This window comes from Ambystoma mexicanum, chromosome 4p, assembly GCF_040938575.1.
Source record: "Ambystoma mexicanum isolate Mex_15411 chromosome 4p, UKY_AmexF1_1, whole genome shotgun sequence".
Classification (NCBI taxonomy): Eukaryota; Metazoa; Chordata; class Amphibia; order Caudata; family Ambystomatidae; genus Ambystoma; species Ambystoma mexicanum.
The window spans coordinates 194,176,865-194,193,654 of NC_090927.1; the positions used below are offsets into that span (position 1 = coordinate 194,176,865).

The 16,790-nt window shown below is 44.8% G+C and overlaps 1 protein-coding gene across 1 annotated transcript in view; it reads left to right on the plus strand.

The window, feature by feature from the left end:
* ZNF395 (zinc finger protein 395) overlaps positions 1 to 10,503 on the plus strand; it is a 199,706-nt gene extending 189,203 nt beyond the window's left edge. The window contains exon 10 of the mRNA XM_069605688.1: positions 1,928 to 10,503. Within this exon, the coding sequence (XP_069461789.1) occupies positions 1,928 to 2,039 (112 nt within the window). The 3' untranslated portion in view covers positions 2,040 to 10,503. The remainder of the gene's footprint in view (positions 1 to 1,927) is intronic.
* Positions 10,504 to 16,790: the final 6,287 nt, after the last annotated feature.

Genomic DNA, 16,790 nt, shown 5'->3' on the forward strand with positions numbered 1-16,790 from the left:
AAATAACCCGCTTGATTACTCCAGCGGGCTGTACCGTGTGACCCATCTCCCTTTTTGGCTCTATAGCCTGGCTCCGAAAGTCATGGAGTTCGGCCACTTAAATCTTCCACAACGGTGTATGGATATCCTAAAGGAGGCATGGAAACCCAGCACCAGAAACAGCTATTTTAAGAAGTGGAAGAGATTTGTGATATGGTGCAGGTCACAAAAGTAATCAAATGTTCACCAGCTAACATTCTACATTACATGCTTTACCTACTAGACTCTGACTAGTATTCGACTCCATCAAGTACACCTGGCGGCTCTAGCTTACACCACTTCACAGAACAAAGTGTCCTGGTGGAAGGTTCCTGTCATTAAAGCATTCCTGGAAGGGGTAAAGAGGCTGCAGCCTCCCATCTCTAACTCTCCACCAGGTTGGGATCTCAATATTGTGCTCTCAAAACTCATGATTCTGCCCTTTGAGCCTATGCACAACGCCACCCTAAAACATTTAACTTAAAAAACTGCATTCCTAGTAGCCATCACCTCTATAGGACGAGTCAGTGAGCTACAAGCTTTGTCCTTGCAAGACCCTTTTTTCATAATCCACAAAGACAAGGTTGTCCTCAGAACACATCCTAGGTTTTCACCTAACTGCATTTCAAAGTTCAACGTTAATCCATAGAACTTCCTACCTTCTTTCAAAATCCATCTAACTCAGCTGAAAGACGCCTCCATGCACTTAATGTATGGAGAGCGGTCTTGTACTATGTGAACAAATCTAAACCCATAAGAAAAACAGACCAACTCTTTGATTCCATAGTACCTGGGAGAGAGGACGATCACATATCAAAAAACACTATCGCCAAATGGATAGTCTGGTGTATCGTTCTAATTATGCAGCTCTGCTATTCCCTATCCAAAAGAGTTTTACCTTACACTCCCAGGGTTCATTCTACCAGAGGTACAGGATCTAACTTGGCCTTTATTGAAAACGTCCTTCTAGACAGCATTTGTAAATCTACTACATGGAGTTCCATTCATATTTTCACACAGCATTATTGCATTGACACTCACTCTAAAGCAGATTCACAGGTGGGACAAGTGGTTCTAAAACATATCTTTGCAGCTTTACCTTCTCAAATCCCACCTCCAACTCCAGATACTGCTTGCTAATCTATGCAGAGCAGGTGATCTAAGCAGATCCACAAGCCTCAGAAGGGATACATTACTTACTGTAATCATATTTCTGATACTTGTATCTGCTTAGATTCACATGCGCCCACCCTTCCTCCCCTTCTGGAGTCGAAGGCGCATATATGTTTTTCTGGTCTATCACTGTTTCTGCTTTATCACATCTGTATTCACACTACACTTCATGCAAACTCATGCCAGAAACAATCTGAGGGGCCTCGATGTGTGAAGGACCATGGGTACAGTACACATCACACTAGGGATAGTATTACTAGCATGCCCCGTGGACGTCTGTTTTTGACTTTAGAAAACAAATCTTGTAATACGCTGCGACTACCAATAGATGTCAGAGTATGCAGAGCGTGTGAATCTAAGAAGATACAAGCATCAGAAATTCTATCACGGTGAGTAATGTATGATATATATGACATTGAAAGTGGAGTTAAGATTGTCTCCCTGTGTTCCACGGTTGGTAGAGGGTTATAAATTCTACATTACAACCAGAACTCTGACCTTCTAAGTGTATTCCAGTTTAGTTAAACATAGGATATCTTTAGATAGTGGTCTTTAGAAAGCGCTTCTGTAACTTTGTGCACCTTCTTGTCCGGTTAATGCGCTCCTTGTCATTCTTCAAGCCCCGATAACATGCATAGAACATTTAAACGTGCTTTGTAGCGGATGTATTGCTCTGCCCACAACAGACAATATGCATTGATTAACTTGTTTTTCCCCTTCATATTAAACCCTCTAGGAAAGTACGTGGGGAAGCAAAAAAGTGCCGCAAAGTATATGGCATAGAGCACCGGAACCAATGGTGCACAGCCTGTCGGTGGAAGAAGGCGTGTCAGCGATTCTTGGACTGAGCACTAATGTACCCAAGTTCATGCTCCCATCCCTCTCCATCCACAGAACAAGTCTTTGGAGTTCAACTGCGCCAAGTCTTTTTTTGGACGCTTTTCACAGGCGTGGGTGACCGAGAACTTTTCAGATGTAAATTCAAAAATCTTTAATATGTTGTATGTTTGCCTTCTTTTTAAACTCCTTTTATACAGTCAACTAATCAGACAAGGCTTATAGCATGGCTGGGTTTCATTTTAGTAAATTGTTTCTTGGAGGTTCAGGGACCAAAGTTTTAACCAGTCTGTCGGTAGATGTCCCCACTTGGCAAAAGTCCACAAACTCTGATTCAGCATCCAATCCTGAGTGCGAGCGGGAATGGAGGTTGGGTTTGGGTGGGGAAAAGGCACAGAATGTGGAAACCTGCTCCATTTAGCTGTGGCAGGTTTATCATGGAAAATGAAAACCCAAAGTTAATCATGTGAAGTCGAACCGCAGCAGATGATCTGTCGTAGTAAAAATGCAGTTCAACTTATTTGACTGGTTTTAGGGTGATTTATGGAAAGGGATGCATGGAAATGTTTCATCACTCTAGGTTTTGCGTTTTCCAATAACTTCTGGAAAGTTGATGCACAGTTTGACAAAGCAAATGCAACCGCATACAAATTCTATCGAGTTATTCACTTTAAAATTGATATTGAAACACTCCAGCTCCACAAATCGCAATTTGGTACCGCTGTGCCCTTGATACAAGCACCTTAAAACAATTAAGGTTGTGTTGTTGCTCTATACGAACACAAATCAAATATTGTTGAAACTTTCTATGTATATTACTTTCTGTCCCATGACCTTTAGATCAGCAATGAAAAAACAAGTGTTTTAAATAAGCTATTTTTCGAGGTGTGTGTGTGTGTGTGTGTGTGTGTGTGTGTGTGTGTATATCTCTCTCTCTCTGGATATATTGACCCACAGGTGTCTAATGTTCATTGACACAAGGTTTAGTACAGATTGCACTGAGCTTCCAGCCCACAGCAATAGCTCTTGTCTAAGCAAATTACTATTGTCCTGCCATCTGGCTTGGTCGGTGTCTGGTGGTTTATGCCTTGGTGCATATGCAGATAAAGGTGACGTTAATGGTTTACAGCTAATCAAGTATTTGAAATCAATCTTGCTCTTTGGTATTATTTTATAAATGACTGTCTAGGGCAGGGGGCTACACCATTTGGTTCTTCGGATGTTTGACTACCACTCCCATCACCCCAAGACGGCATAGTCAATAGGAAGGTATCATGGGAGTTGCAGTGCAACATACCCGAGAAGGTGCAGGTTTCAGATCCCTGGTCTAGGGCCACTATAATAGTTGACTGGATAAAGTGCTCAACTTAAGGTTACTTGGGAGTTTGGGTGAGTCCTACCCCCTACTGATAGTTAACTGTAATACTAAATTACTTCATGGGTTATTAACTGGACTTCTGCAGTGGGCCCTAAATCTTTTTCTCCCCCTGCATTGGTTGCTGACCTGTAAAATGTGACAGTCCTGTCTATTTGATCCGATGCAGTGAAAAACAATATCCCCGGATATGTGACCACATTCAGCAGTGGTGATCCATCCATCAAATACACTTCACCATTTATTGTGCTGTCTGTGATTGTTGGGAGAATACATCATGAATTGTGGCACTCCTAATTTTGCCTTTCCAAGATGCTCAACCAATTGCATTGCAGTTAAAGGAATTCTTTATTTCACCACCGCTGGCTCCCTTAGACCGATTTTCAGAAGCTTGTGATTTTTGTTTTTTATTTGATGACATCATTTTATTAAGTACATTTTACAGGCTGATAAACTTACTGAAGGTGTGGCACGGAGGACTCTGCCTTTGCCATTTTTCTCACTCCAGTGCTTGCGCTTCTCACACAGAGTACGGACAGATGAATTCAAGATCATGGCAAGTTTGAAGGCTACAAGGCCACCGAATTTAAACTACAATAAAACAAGGATGGAATTGTTATGAATATACTAGTCCTTCCAAATGGAAGATGAGCAGATCTATTAAATGCACAACGCCTTCAGAAGGCACAACGGGCAAACGTTTAGCCATAAGAGCTGGCGGCACACCAGACCAACATGTCAGGATTATAAGTCAAATTAACAAAGTGGAATTCTTATAAAAATGTGAAGTATATAAACTGCATGACGTGGATTATTGTGAGTTGAGCTGTTAAGAGGGGAATCTTTTTCGAATTACTTTACAATAAGGCCCAGGTTGTGAGGCTTCCCCTGTGGTAAGCAGCACTCCATATCAATCGGAAGGATGTACAAATTAGAAGACAATTTTAATACATAGGGAGGCGCTGACCAGCAGAGTCTAACAACCACCAAATCTCACTTTTGATCAACAGCAGCAATTTGAAAGCTTGTGTGGGTTTATGGTCCGTCTCATTCATGGGGCCAGAGCAGCATCGTGCCATTGGGCATCCACTACCCCTCACTCTTTTCTTTATTTGATGTCTGATTCAATCCTCTATAACAAATGTGGGTCTCTGGCTCCGCTTTGTTCTTCAGGCACCACAGTGCTTACTGATGCTAGGAGTTTAACAACTGGACCGCTCCATTTGTGTTGCTGTCGGGTGGACTTTCTGTGTTCTGAAATTGTTGCAGAGCCCTTCGTTCCAGAGGGCTATCATTCCTCAAAAGAGCATCTTGATAGCGTGAGGTAGCCTACTAGAGTTCCCCATGAGGTACTGACTTTGATCTAACACAAGCCTAAGTAATCAATGGTGCTTGTATTACCAAACACAGGAGCCATTATTCCCTCATGGTAGCAAGTCAAATGTAACCTGATCGCTCGACCATAGTGCAGAGCAGGGGTTTGTGTTTGTAACCTACCTAGTTTGTGACTTTCTTTCTGAACAGTCCCACTAGTCTGACTCGTGAGACAGGCAGTATCAACCAGAGCATCAAAAATAAATGGTAGCAATGCTGCAATTCTGGATTTACTGTACTGCAACGGGTGCTTCTAGTGAAGATGAGGCTATCTTGCTACCGGTTTGGGTGGACTAAATCCTCAGTACAACCTGGCTAACCTCTGTTCCGGTCTGCCATCATCTCCCTCTCCTAGCCTCTGGGCCTTTTGAATGGTTTTTTAGGGCTGCAGAGATTGACTCTCGGCACTGCATGCTCTTGTGCTAGGTTTGCACTATATAAAACACAAATGCACTGACTGTCTGTGCCATGAGGTACTTTCCAGAAGGTGCTCCATCCCAGGATGATACAGATCTTTGAAGTTGCTGGACAAAATTTCAAAGGTCAAGATGACTCGATTTTTGAGATTCTTCCACCTGTCCCCAAATGGGTCCAATAGAACATTCCAAGAGCTCTATATGGATTATTTTACTTCCGTCTCATCAGGAGTGACTTTCTGTTCTGGATAGGGTTAAATTGAGTTGTCCTCTATAAAAAAAACGGTTATAGCAGAAGACCAGAGGCAATCGCAAATTTTTCACTCCACTCCCATGCAGCACAGTATCCCGGAAATCGTGTCAAATTCTACAATTGGTTTGAAAAAGATTGACCATAGATTTCCAAATTACAGCTTCTTCCCTTTTTAGATACCTTTTTAAGCTATGTTTGTCCCATTCTAGATTGAACATCGTGTTTTTGCTACACAAATCCAAGATATTTTAAAATGTTCAGCCTGTCTGTTCCCGGCGAACAAAAGAGGCATAACTGATGGTACTGATAGGGCTAACCTGTCCTGGTGGGAACTGATAATCTGTGTTTGAAAGTATACCACTCGGTGCTTGTTCGTTATGTTGAGTGTTTGACACCCATATGGTAATCCAGAATGTTGATCGGCATTCAAATGTAGTGGGAACTAGTCCCACAGAGATGTACAATCTTTGACTGACAGTTCTATGCTGTTTCTTCTTGTTCAGCTGTTAATGACTATGGTTTAACAGTCCTATTTGCCATGGTTTTCCTCAAGGAATTATTGCTTTCTCATGATGGACAATAGGGTACAAGTGTCTCTGATCAACATAGCTCTACCACTTCATCCTGTTTCTTACCAATGAGTCGTTAAACTCACTAAAGTCCTCATTATGCTGCAACAAGAGGACTGAGCCTGTGTTGTAGGCCTTAAGGAGATACATTCCTGCTCTGGCATTCTCCTAGATCATACCCAGTTTCATGCCTGAGGCACCTCTGCCTTTTAGTTTTGCACACAATATCTTTGCGAGACCCATGGCAGTGGCTGCATACTGGCAGTGCAGGGAGTCGTCCATTTTCCTCTACTTAAATTACTCCAAGATGAGGGCATTCTCGTTCCAAGTAGCCAAACTATTTAAGTGGCATTGCTGGTTTTCGATTCCAGCCTTGCACCAACAACTCATAGCTGTGTTGCACACAGTGGAGGGTTCTTGCCTCTCCAGAGAAAACTTACATTTCCTTCCAGATGTCTCACCTCACTTTGAAGCCAAAGGAACCACCAAGACATAAGTTTATGGAAGGGTGGAAGTCAAAGTGGCGATCTACCAATTTCATCACTTATGGGGACCTAACATTGCGAGGGGACCCAACATTGTGGACGACATTTGCATATCGAGAGGTTTCCATTATGAATAACTAAAAGTATAGTTTCAGAACCAACTGATCGATCAATGCACTCAAACGTTGGACTTCTGTTGACAGACCAGTCCCATTTGAAGCTGAAGGCAATCTTGTAATTGAAATGGATACTCGCCCTGCTTTGCGCCTAGAGAGCTTTTCGACATTGACAACAGAACTGTAATGTCTGAATTTGAATAATGGCCATTTAATAACTGCATACTTTGGAACAGCACAATGAAAATAAACGGCTGAACCTACTCTCTGAAGGTTTTCAGCAGGCCCTTCTAAAGCGGTAATTGCACTACAAAGTAGTGTCTCAGTTGTTGCAGTTCTCTATGTCCAGTTGTGAACAAGGAAGGATCCACTCCCTTGAAAGATGCATTTGCCTCCGTTGGAAGAGTGTGCTCTGTTATGACTTTACTGAACTCCTCAGTGGTGTGCCTATTGCAGAGAAGCCTCTGATGCTTAATCCTCATGGCTCCTGTGAGACCCCACAGGTTTTGCTGCTTTGCTGTTGGCGATTGCAAGTAGACTGCTCTCAAGGGTAGCAGAGGTTGCGTGGCTTTGCGTTTGGAAGACCTTGCGCTATTGTCCTCCTTGTCTGGCTCATTATAAAATATGAAGAACTAGTTGACACGTATAGTGACAGTCTCTTGTATCCTATCAAACCATGTAATATTTTAGTTGTGGAGACTGGAATGAAATTGAAGTATGTAGATGAAACGATCAGACCTGTTTGGAGAGACAGGGTGGGCTGTTCGAAAGACCACACCTTTTTAGGTTTGTACAAAAGTGCTCTGGTATGCCCATGAGTGAAGCGAAGGAGTGCTAGAGGAATAGTAGTACAGGAGTCACTACTGTGAGTAATCGATGCATTGTCCATTATTATTTTCTTGTATAAATGTCCTATTTTCTTTTCTCATTTTTTGGGGTGCTTTTTTAATGGGTTTTTTTGTTTGCTGCAGAATGGGTGCGATCATGTTACATTTCACAGGAATGACCATTTGTGTTTAATAATCCGCCCACTATTGGCTCTAAGTGGCTGAGTGTTGGGTGCAACAGGTTATCCAAATGGGGGCAATGGGGCAGTTAACTTGCAGTAACGTGTCTTTTTTTTTTCTTCTTTTTATTGGACAATGAAAGAGACTATTGGACATAAACCATCTTCGTTTACATGAGTCCCTTAATTGTGATCATGTTCTGCAGATAAATTGGGTGTAGGTGCATTATTTGGCTTCCACATGAAAAACATGTACATATTATCACACCCAGTAAAACTCCACTTTACATGTGCCTGTTTAACTTTGTCCTTGACAGTTTTAAATTCGGTTACACAAATACTGGGAACACATGTTTTACCTCCAGTGTTGTGGTTGTTCTTGGACTGCTTCTTGAGTTGCAAATAAGTTTTGGGCACTACATATTTTTGTTTGACACTGTATAAACCTAGCCAAGCTCTTTAATCTTTATCCTACTTGTTCTACAAATATATGTTTTGTGCTTAATAGTCCCTTGCATCCCTCCTAAAAGAAATCCTCGAATTAATTCTGCAGACATTTGCACTTATCCATCGTGGGAGGAGCAGGCCACCCATATGTGTAAACATAGGAAAGTTCATCGAATTGGGTGCTTTTAACGTAAGGTGCTAAACATTTGGCAGCTCTGCAATGTTGTGTCGGTGTGTTCCTCTCTAAATGTCCAAGCCAGTTACTGCTTCCGCCCTATTAAACTTTAGGGGCTCAGTTCTTCATTGCTTGCCTGCCTCGAGTGTAAGTCATTGTTATGTATTACCAAAGTACGTTTTAAATTTAACCAATTTGCTGCGGAATCCCAATATTCTGAAAACCCTGACACGCTGCCACATTGAATAAAATAATTCTTCAGTTGTGCGGCATGACCTTTGTCTTGGGGCTTCACGGGTGGGCTTCAAACGTTTTAAAAACTAAAAAGAAAATGGATCAGGAGAATCACGACGGTGGGCTTTAAAGAAAGAAAAAAAATCCTAAATAAACAATTCAATACTTCCAGTCACAATTACCCACCATTTGAGCAGCCTGAAACGGTAATACCCTAGTGTGACGTGGAAACATCACATTGTGATGTTTGTGATTTTAAACAAATGTGATGTCTTTTCTGTGTGCAGGGAGGTAGATCTCTGTGGAATGGATTAATGATCAACTTGAACCTTTAACTGAACAGAAGGGCAGGTTCTTACTTATGCTAATGAAGTGGCAGAATGATTGTTCGTCAAAGCCCAGTAGTTTGTAATGTTGTATTTTGTGCGGGAGGTGCATGATCCATGCGGGGGTGGTGGTGCAAGTTATACATTTGTGGACAACGGTAGGAGGGGGATCTAAATAACCTGCGTTTTTGTTTTTAAAAAATATATTTTATTACCATTTGTAAATATGGTCTAATTTTTGTTTTTAACCCAATGTTGCAATTCGTGTTTGGTGTGTGCATGCACTAATGTGTGCATGTATGAACTGTTTTTCACTTTTTTGAAAATTGTTGGACTGGAGGGTTGGCTTGGGGGGGGGAGGGGGTGTCCGATGCAGCTGCGTAAAATCTCAGTGAGGGCAGATCATTTTTATCCAACAAATACATGAAGTTAAGCAAAATGCCACATATTGCAAGGTGGATCGTAGGGATGGATAGTTTTTTCAGGAAAATAATTTCCTACATAGATTTCCCACTGTTCCAAATGAAACTAAATGGGCCATGAGACCAAGTGGTTACTGGAGTTAAAGCTTGTTCTTCTTTTTTTTTAAGTCCACATGAAATCTAGCTCTGGGTGTATTCCATTTTGCTTGTTTAAAAAAAACGTGGAAAAGTCAGGATAATTATGGATAAGTAAACTATATTTTTGTGCCAGAAAAAATGTTTAATTGTGAAGTAGCAAAACAAAATTTTGAATGTGCACCTTTTGGTTAAAACCATCGTAGTTATCGCTCTGGGTGGAATGATCTCACTTAGGCTGCAGACGTTATCTGCTGAAACTTTCTCCTATTTGCTTACTTGGTAATTCGTGCTTCTCTGGACACTTTCCTTTTGCTTAAATTCCTGTGGAAAAAATCCCAAGATTTCTTTACCACTACAGGTGATGAAGAATTTTCGTTAACGACATTGACGGTGATCAACACTTGCATTTGTAAACTGCGTTACACGGGAGCAGTCTAGTCCATCTCCCTAATACAGTGAGAGTCCAGCCCAAATATAAGGCCGATCTTGTGTGCCAACAAGGATCTCTTGGGTATCTTGACCAGTAACACAATAAGTCTATTGGGTAGAGAAATAATGAGAACATAGCAGGGGCCATCTTTATTTTTATACTATAAACCAAGTCAGCAGAATACATTTGATTTCATGTGAACTGTGGCACATTTTAATTTTAGTTGTTTATGTAATTTTATCAAGACTGTAAATGCTGGAGAGTTTGACTTACTTTTTTGCTCTTCTTCCTCTTGACCCTGGACATAGTGGCTTGGGCCAAGGGTCTACCAGGATACTTTTTAAAAAGCTTATTTTTAGCATTTGCACTAAAGGTCTGTAAAGCCTGTTCTCCTGGCGTCCTGGGCTTCAAGAAAAACAGCAAAAAAATTACATTTTCATTAACTACTTTGATAATATATTGGGTAAAAATGTTTACCTTGCTATTGTAAAGAAAAAGGAGAACCGCAAACATTTGATGTGTAAATTGCCCTGACGTAGTAGTCTATGTAAATGTGCATGTGATTCTTTCATTTGTGTTGCTGAAAATTTGTATTATTCAAATCGTCTTCCAAGTATTATTTTTATTGTAAAACGAAAATGTGAACTTGTATGTTTTTACAGCAATCTGAAATATATTTTATACAAAATAAATTGTGGGGTAAAAATAATGTATTGATTTCTAGTATTTTTTTAAGCGAATCTGCCAGTTTAACATCTTCAAAGAAGATATGCTTCAAGTCCTGAATGCAGCGACTACACTAATTCACAGAAGGATGTGCAGAAATGGTTGATACCTTCTAGTATCCTCGTCACAACGATTGCATTTTTCGGCACAAAGCTCTTAACAGCACAGGAACAATGAATTTATAAAATGACATCCCGAAGCATGCTTAAAACGGAAATTGTATATAGTTGGATTTACATAAAGCTACCTACAAGTGTTTACACACACACATTAACTATTAAATTCAAATGTATTAGGCACCAACAACATTAGTTACTCGTAAAGTATTTATTGTAGTTCATAAAATTCCCATTTTTTAAAAAAAAACATACTTATTTCAAAATTCTAGAAAACAAGTGGTCCCGAATTCAAAAGATTTGGGGGTATCCTAAGCAGGTGTCCTTATGCCACAAAGGCCTCCTTCCATGTACAAGACAAAGCCTGTGAATCCAGAAAAAACCCTTGCCTAACCCTACTCACCCTCCCCAGTGCCTTTCCGCAGAACAAATATCCTTTAACATTATCACCACCGGAGTGGTCCCCTGGCGCTCTGGCGGCTCTGAAAAGGGGAAGGGGGGGGTGAGTTAGTGGGAAAGGTGGAAATGTTCAAGTGAGCATTGATGTGATGTTGGCAGCCTCAGCCTGATGGGTCAGTTGGCTGTGCTTGGGGTGTTTTACGGTCGGTAGTCGTTGTGTGCTGTTGTGCAAGTATGTGTGGGTTTTTTTTTTTTTGCTGCAGTGTGGTGAAGTTTGTGTGGATTGCTGTGATTTAGGCTTGTGGTTTTTTGGTTAGAGTTTGAGAGGTGTATGTAGCGGGATGAGATTGTTAGTGGATTAGTTAGTTGGCATTGCTGTCCTTGCAGTTATATCATTCACTATTCCATCTGAGTGTGGCACTTGCTAATCTACAATTTTCTGTCTGGATGCGAGGCAGGCCAGTGATCAAGATTCCATCCAAGTGTGGCACTTGTCATCATTCACAGTTTCATTTAAGTGTGGTGCATGCTAACATCCACACCTCTATGTAGATGCGACGCAGGCCAAAGTCAAGAATTCCATCCAAGTGCAGCACATGCTAACATTCACATTTCTATATAGATGCGACGCAGGCTGAGGTTAAGAATTCTGTCTAAATGTGGCAGATGCTAACATTCACATTTCGAGGGATTGTGTCCTCTGACGTATTGCACATCTATGACAGGTAATGTCCACAGCTGTGCTGCTTCGGAAAGTTTTTCGGCAGAGGGCGTCCTGCGTTGATGACGTTGATCCGTTGTCCCGCGAGGGCCTCCGTCGAGGGTCGACGTCACCGGATGTTATATATAGGACGCACAGTTCCCGTAGCCTCAGTTCAGTTTTTTCCACAACGTGTTTGCTTCGGAATCTCGGCGCGCTCCATTCTTCTGTTCGAATATGTCTTCGTCGTCTTCTACTACCCCGAAGTCAGGCTTTAAAAAGTGTTGGGACTGCGGGTCGAAGATGTCCATCACGGACCCACACGACATCTGCCTTTGGTGCCTCGGTGAAAGCCACGCCACCGACGACTGCGAGGAGTGTCAGTCCCTTGACGTCTAAGGCCTTGTAGGAAGTAGGAAGAAATTGAAGGTACGTAGGGTGCCTAAGCCCCAAAGTCCACTGGGCTTTCGACCGATGACTCGAGGGGCGACTCTCTGCGTCGGCGAAAGTCCAGGGGGTCTCGGTCTAGGAGTGGTTCCCGCCATTTCTCTGCCTCGTCAAGGTATTCTAGGAAGCGCCGTCACCAGTCGCCTTCCCCGTTTTCGGCGGAGGACTCCGCTAGATGGTTGACTTGTCCCACCAAGTCTTCATCGCCAGCCGAATGGGATTCACTCCGCCGGCAGATGTTAGCGATTTTTGAATCGCAAGGCAAAGTTCCGTCCGCGCCTTCGAAAGAAGCCGGAAAAGAACAGGCTCAATCCACCACTCGCACGCCTTCGGGCTTGGGCAGTCTGCGCGATCATCGGGAGCCGTCAAGGTCCCGCTCGGACAAGGGAGATCGCCATAGCTGTGCCAGGTCCAGGTCCCGGTCCTCGACGCCATCGAGACCGTCAGAACCTGTGAAGCCTTCAAAGAAGGTGTCAACGCCATCGGCGCTGTGTCCGTCGGCTCTCTTGAGGCTCCGCCCTCGAAGAGGTTGTCGACGCTGCCTTGGTCAACGTCAATGCCGATTCCCTCACCGCCGTTTGGAGGATTTGCCGGAGGTTCCCCGGAGGGCTGTGGAACCTCCAACGAAGGCTCTCATTAAATCTGTGAGGCATGTTTTTGAGCCTTATTCGGTTCCTACTCCTAGATTGGAGTTTTTCCAACCTTTGCAGGATATTTCAGAGGTTGAGGAATTGTTCGAAGAGGAGGTGGCTGTGCCTCCTGATGTCCCTGATGATCTTTTGTCTGGGCATAGTCAGATGGAGGAACTGCGTCAGTCATTGCATGACGCCAGTGGTCTTGACACCTCTCTGGAGGTGGAATTTGACCGCCCTGAGCCTGGGGTGCATGCGGATTCCTCCTATCGGCATCTCATGTCAAGGGTGACTGAATACTTGGGTGGTCTGCTCCTCCTGTTGATTTTACTCGGGATGATTTGACGGACATCCTGGATCAAGGTCCACCAACTGACCTGGTGTTGCTATTTCACATGGCTTTACAAAGAAGAGTGGCGGCGGCTTGGACTGCTCCGGAGAGTCTCCCGGCAGTTAGTAAGTCGCTTCCCAAAAAATACTGCCAATCCAGTGGTGACCCCTGCTACTTATCAACGCACCCTACTCCGGAGAGTTTGGTGGTGCAGGCAGCTGCGGCCTCCTTAAAGCAGGCTGCGCACCCTACCATCTCTCCTGATAGGGACGGTAAGCGCTTTGATGGTTGGGCAAAGAACGTATTTTCGGCTGGGGGTATGCCACTGAAGGCTGTCAACTCCACTTGTGCCTTGGCGAGATTCACTCACACTCTGTGGAACTGTGCGTCTTTGGCAGCTGAGCATATTCCCGAAGGGGAGGAACGGGATGGTTTCCTAGTCCTCATGCAAGATTGCAAGGATGCCATGTGTGAGGCCGTTCAGTCGGGTTTGGACACGGCAGACTGTCAGCCGGTCCATGGCTACGAGCACCGTGATACGCAGGTTTGCATGGTTGCGGAGGTCGGGGATTGCTCCTGATGTGCAATCCCGTCTTCTGAATATGCCCTTTGATGGTGTTCATCTGTTTGGCAGCAAAGCTGACGAGAACCTTGAGAGGTTGCAGACCTCTAAAGCTGCAGCTAAGTCTTTGAGCGCTGCATTTCAGCAACCTCTGTCGTTTCGTCCTAGGGGACAGCAATGGAGGGGAGGTTCCTTTCGGTACTACTCTTCCTTTGGTAGATTGAGAGGGGCCACCGTAGGAATACCAAAGGTGGAAAGCAAGGTACTCGGGGTGCCAAAGCCGCTTGGGCAGTTGCCTCTTTGCCCTAAGGCATTGCTGCAGCCGCGTCCCCTCAGTCATGAGGCCATGTCCCATGGTTTGCCAGTTGGGGGCAGACTAGCGCAGCATCTTGGAGAATGGCGGGCCATTACTTCGGATGTGTGGGTTCTGGAGATCATAACTCATGGCTACTGCCTTCCCTTCCAGCAAAGGCCTCACGACAATCCACCGGGGAAGCTCTCTTTGAAGAGTCCGGATCCGCTCCTTGCGCAGGAAATCCTATCCCTGCTGGAGAAAGACGCCATAGAACTGGTGCCTGTAGCGGAGAAGAACAAGGGATGGCATTATCCTTATTTTTTTATCCCACAAAAAGACGGGCGATTGAGACCCATCATGGACAAGCTCCTCAGGAAGGACAAGTTCAAGATGGTCACTCTTTCTCAAGTCCTCCAGGCCCTTCAACTTCAGGATTGGTTGGTGTCTCTAGACCTCAAGGATGCTTACTTTCATGTGCCGATTCATCCCAAGCACAGGAAGTACCTGAGGTTCGCGGTTGGCGACTCGCATTTTCAGTTTCGGGTCCTGCCGTTCGGATTGACCTCCGCCACAAGGGTCTTCACCAAGCTGATAGTGGTGGTGGTGGCAGCGTATCTCAGGAAAGGGGGGGATTCACGTCTACCCCTACCTGGACCATTGGTTGATCAGGGCACGCTCTCTCGAGCAAGTCCTGAATCATCTGTCCGTCACCTGCCACTCCCTTCGCAAGCTGGGCTTCTCCCTCAATTTAAAGAAGTTGCATTTGACACCTACCCAGCTCGACACATCCCTGAGGCAGTGTTTGCCTCCCCAGGTGAGGGCTCATCACATTCTTAGATGGTGAACAAGTTCCAACGGGCCCAGAGTCTCCCGGTGTTCGAATTCTTGAGGTTGCTCAGCCTCATGGCTTCCTGCATTTTCCTGGTGCCAGAGGCTAGGCTGCGGATGAGATCCCTGCAGTGGTCGCAGTTCTCCGGCAGGATGTCGGATCCCATTCAGATTCCGACCTCGGTTGCCCATGATCTTCTATGGTGGGCCGACAAAGGCAATCTGATTAAGGGAGCACCATTTTGGCAACCAAGGCCGGAGGTGACGATCATGACAGACGCATCCCTCACAGGTTGGGGCGCTCATGGCAATGAGTTGACAGCCAGCGGTCGTTGGTCTCCATCGGAGTCCAGACTCCACATCAATCTGTTAGAGCTGAGGGCCGTCAGGCTAGCCCTGAAGGCTTTTCTGCCGTCTGTGCGGGGGAAGAATGTCCTGATTATGACGGACAATACAGTGGCCATGCACTACCTCAACAAAAAAGGGGGGGCAGGGTCACTCCCTTTGTGCAGGGAGGCGATGCAGCTCTGGTTCTGGGTCATCCAGCAGGAAGTTTCGATCTCGGCAGTTCATCTGGACGGAGACGAAAACGCGGCGGCGGACGCTCTGAGCAGGCAGAGCATGGTCTCTCACGAGTGGGAGCTGTCCCAGGAAGTTCTTTTGGAGATCTTCGCCCTTTGGGAACCCCACAATTGGATCTCTTCGCCACCAGTGTCAACCGGAAGTGCAAAAGATTCTGCTTGTGGGAATTTCCTCCAAGAGGAGCCTTAGGGTACGCGTTCATGGGGGAGTGGTTCTTCCCACTGCTGTACGCGTTCCCTCCAGTCCCTGTCATTCCGCAAGTATTGCAGAGGTTACGGAGGTTCGGTTCCCGAATAATCCTTATTACTCCGGCATGGGCCAGGAGAGCGTGGTACCCGGACCTTCTAGACATGTCCATTTGCCCTCCACGCCGTCTTCCCTACCAAGATGATCTGCTCTCACGGGAGGGGGGGTCGGGTTTTCCATCCAGAAGTCTCTCAGCCTTTTTGCTTGGTATTTGAAAGGTTGAGGTATAAGGATTGGGACCTCCCCGAAGATGTGATGGAGATGTTGCTTTCGGCCAGAAGGCCCGCAACAAAATCCCTGTAACGTTGCCGTAGGAGAAAGTTCTGTGACTGGTGCAGGATACAGAATGTGGATCCTTTCCAATGTTCCATTCCTTTTGGTTTGGTCTTTTTTTGCTTTCTTTAGCCCAGAAGGGCCTGAAATTGGGTACCATTAAGGGTTACCTGGTGGCGCTATCCATATTTAAGCGCCCGTCTGAGGAATGTTCTTATTTTAAGATTCCTTTGATTTCTCAGTTTCTAAAAGGGCTAACTAATGTGTTTCCACCGTTGCCTTTCCAGGTGCCGGGATGGGATTTGAATTTGGTTTTAAAGTTCCTAATGGGAGCTCCGTTTGAGCCCTTACATTCTTGTTCATTGCGAATGTTGTCCTTTAAAACTGTGTTTTTAGTTGCGGTTACTTCCGCACACTGTGTGAGTGAGTTGCAGGCACTTTCCGGCAAGCCACCCTTTACTGGTTTTCATAAGGACAGGGTTGTCCTGCGGGTGCGGCCTTCTTTTCTTCCGAAGGTTGTGTCGGAATTTCATTTGAGCCAGAAGGTGGTTCTTCCAGCGTTTTATCACCACATCCTGGTGAGGAGAGGCTCAATAGGTTGGATCTTAGGAGAGCTTTGAGTTTCTATATCTCACAGATGTTACGGGTCAGAGTGGATGATCAGCTTTTTGTTGGTTACGCTGGAAGTCGCTTGGGTCAAGCTGTTTCCAAACAGACCTTGTCCAGATGGATCATTTTGACGATCTCCGAGTGCTACCATTTGGTGGGAAAGGACTCTCCAGTAGGCTTACTCTACTCACTCTACTAGGGGTGTGGCTGCCTCCACTGCTCTACAGAGGGGCGTTCTGATTCGCAATAT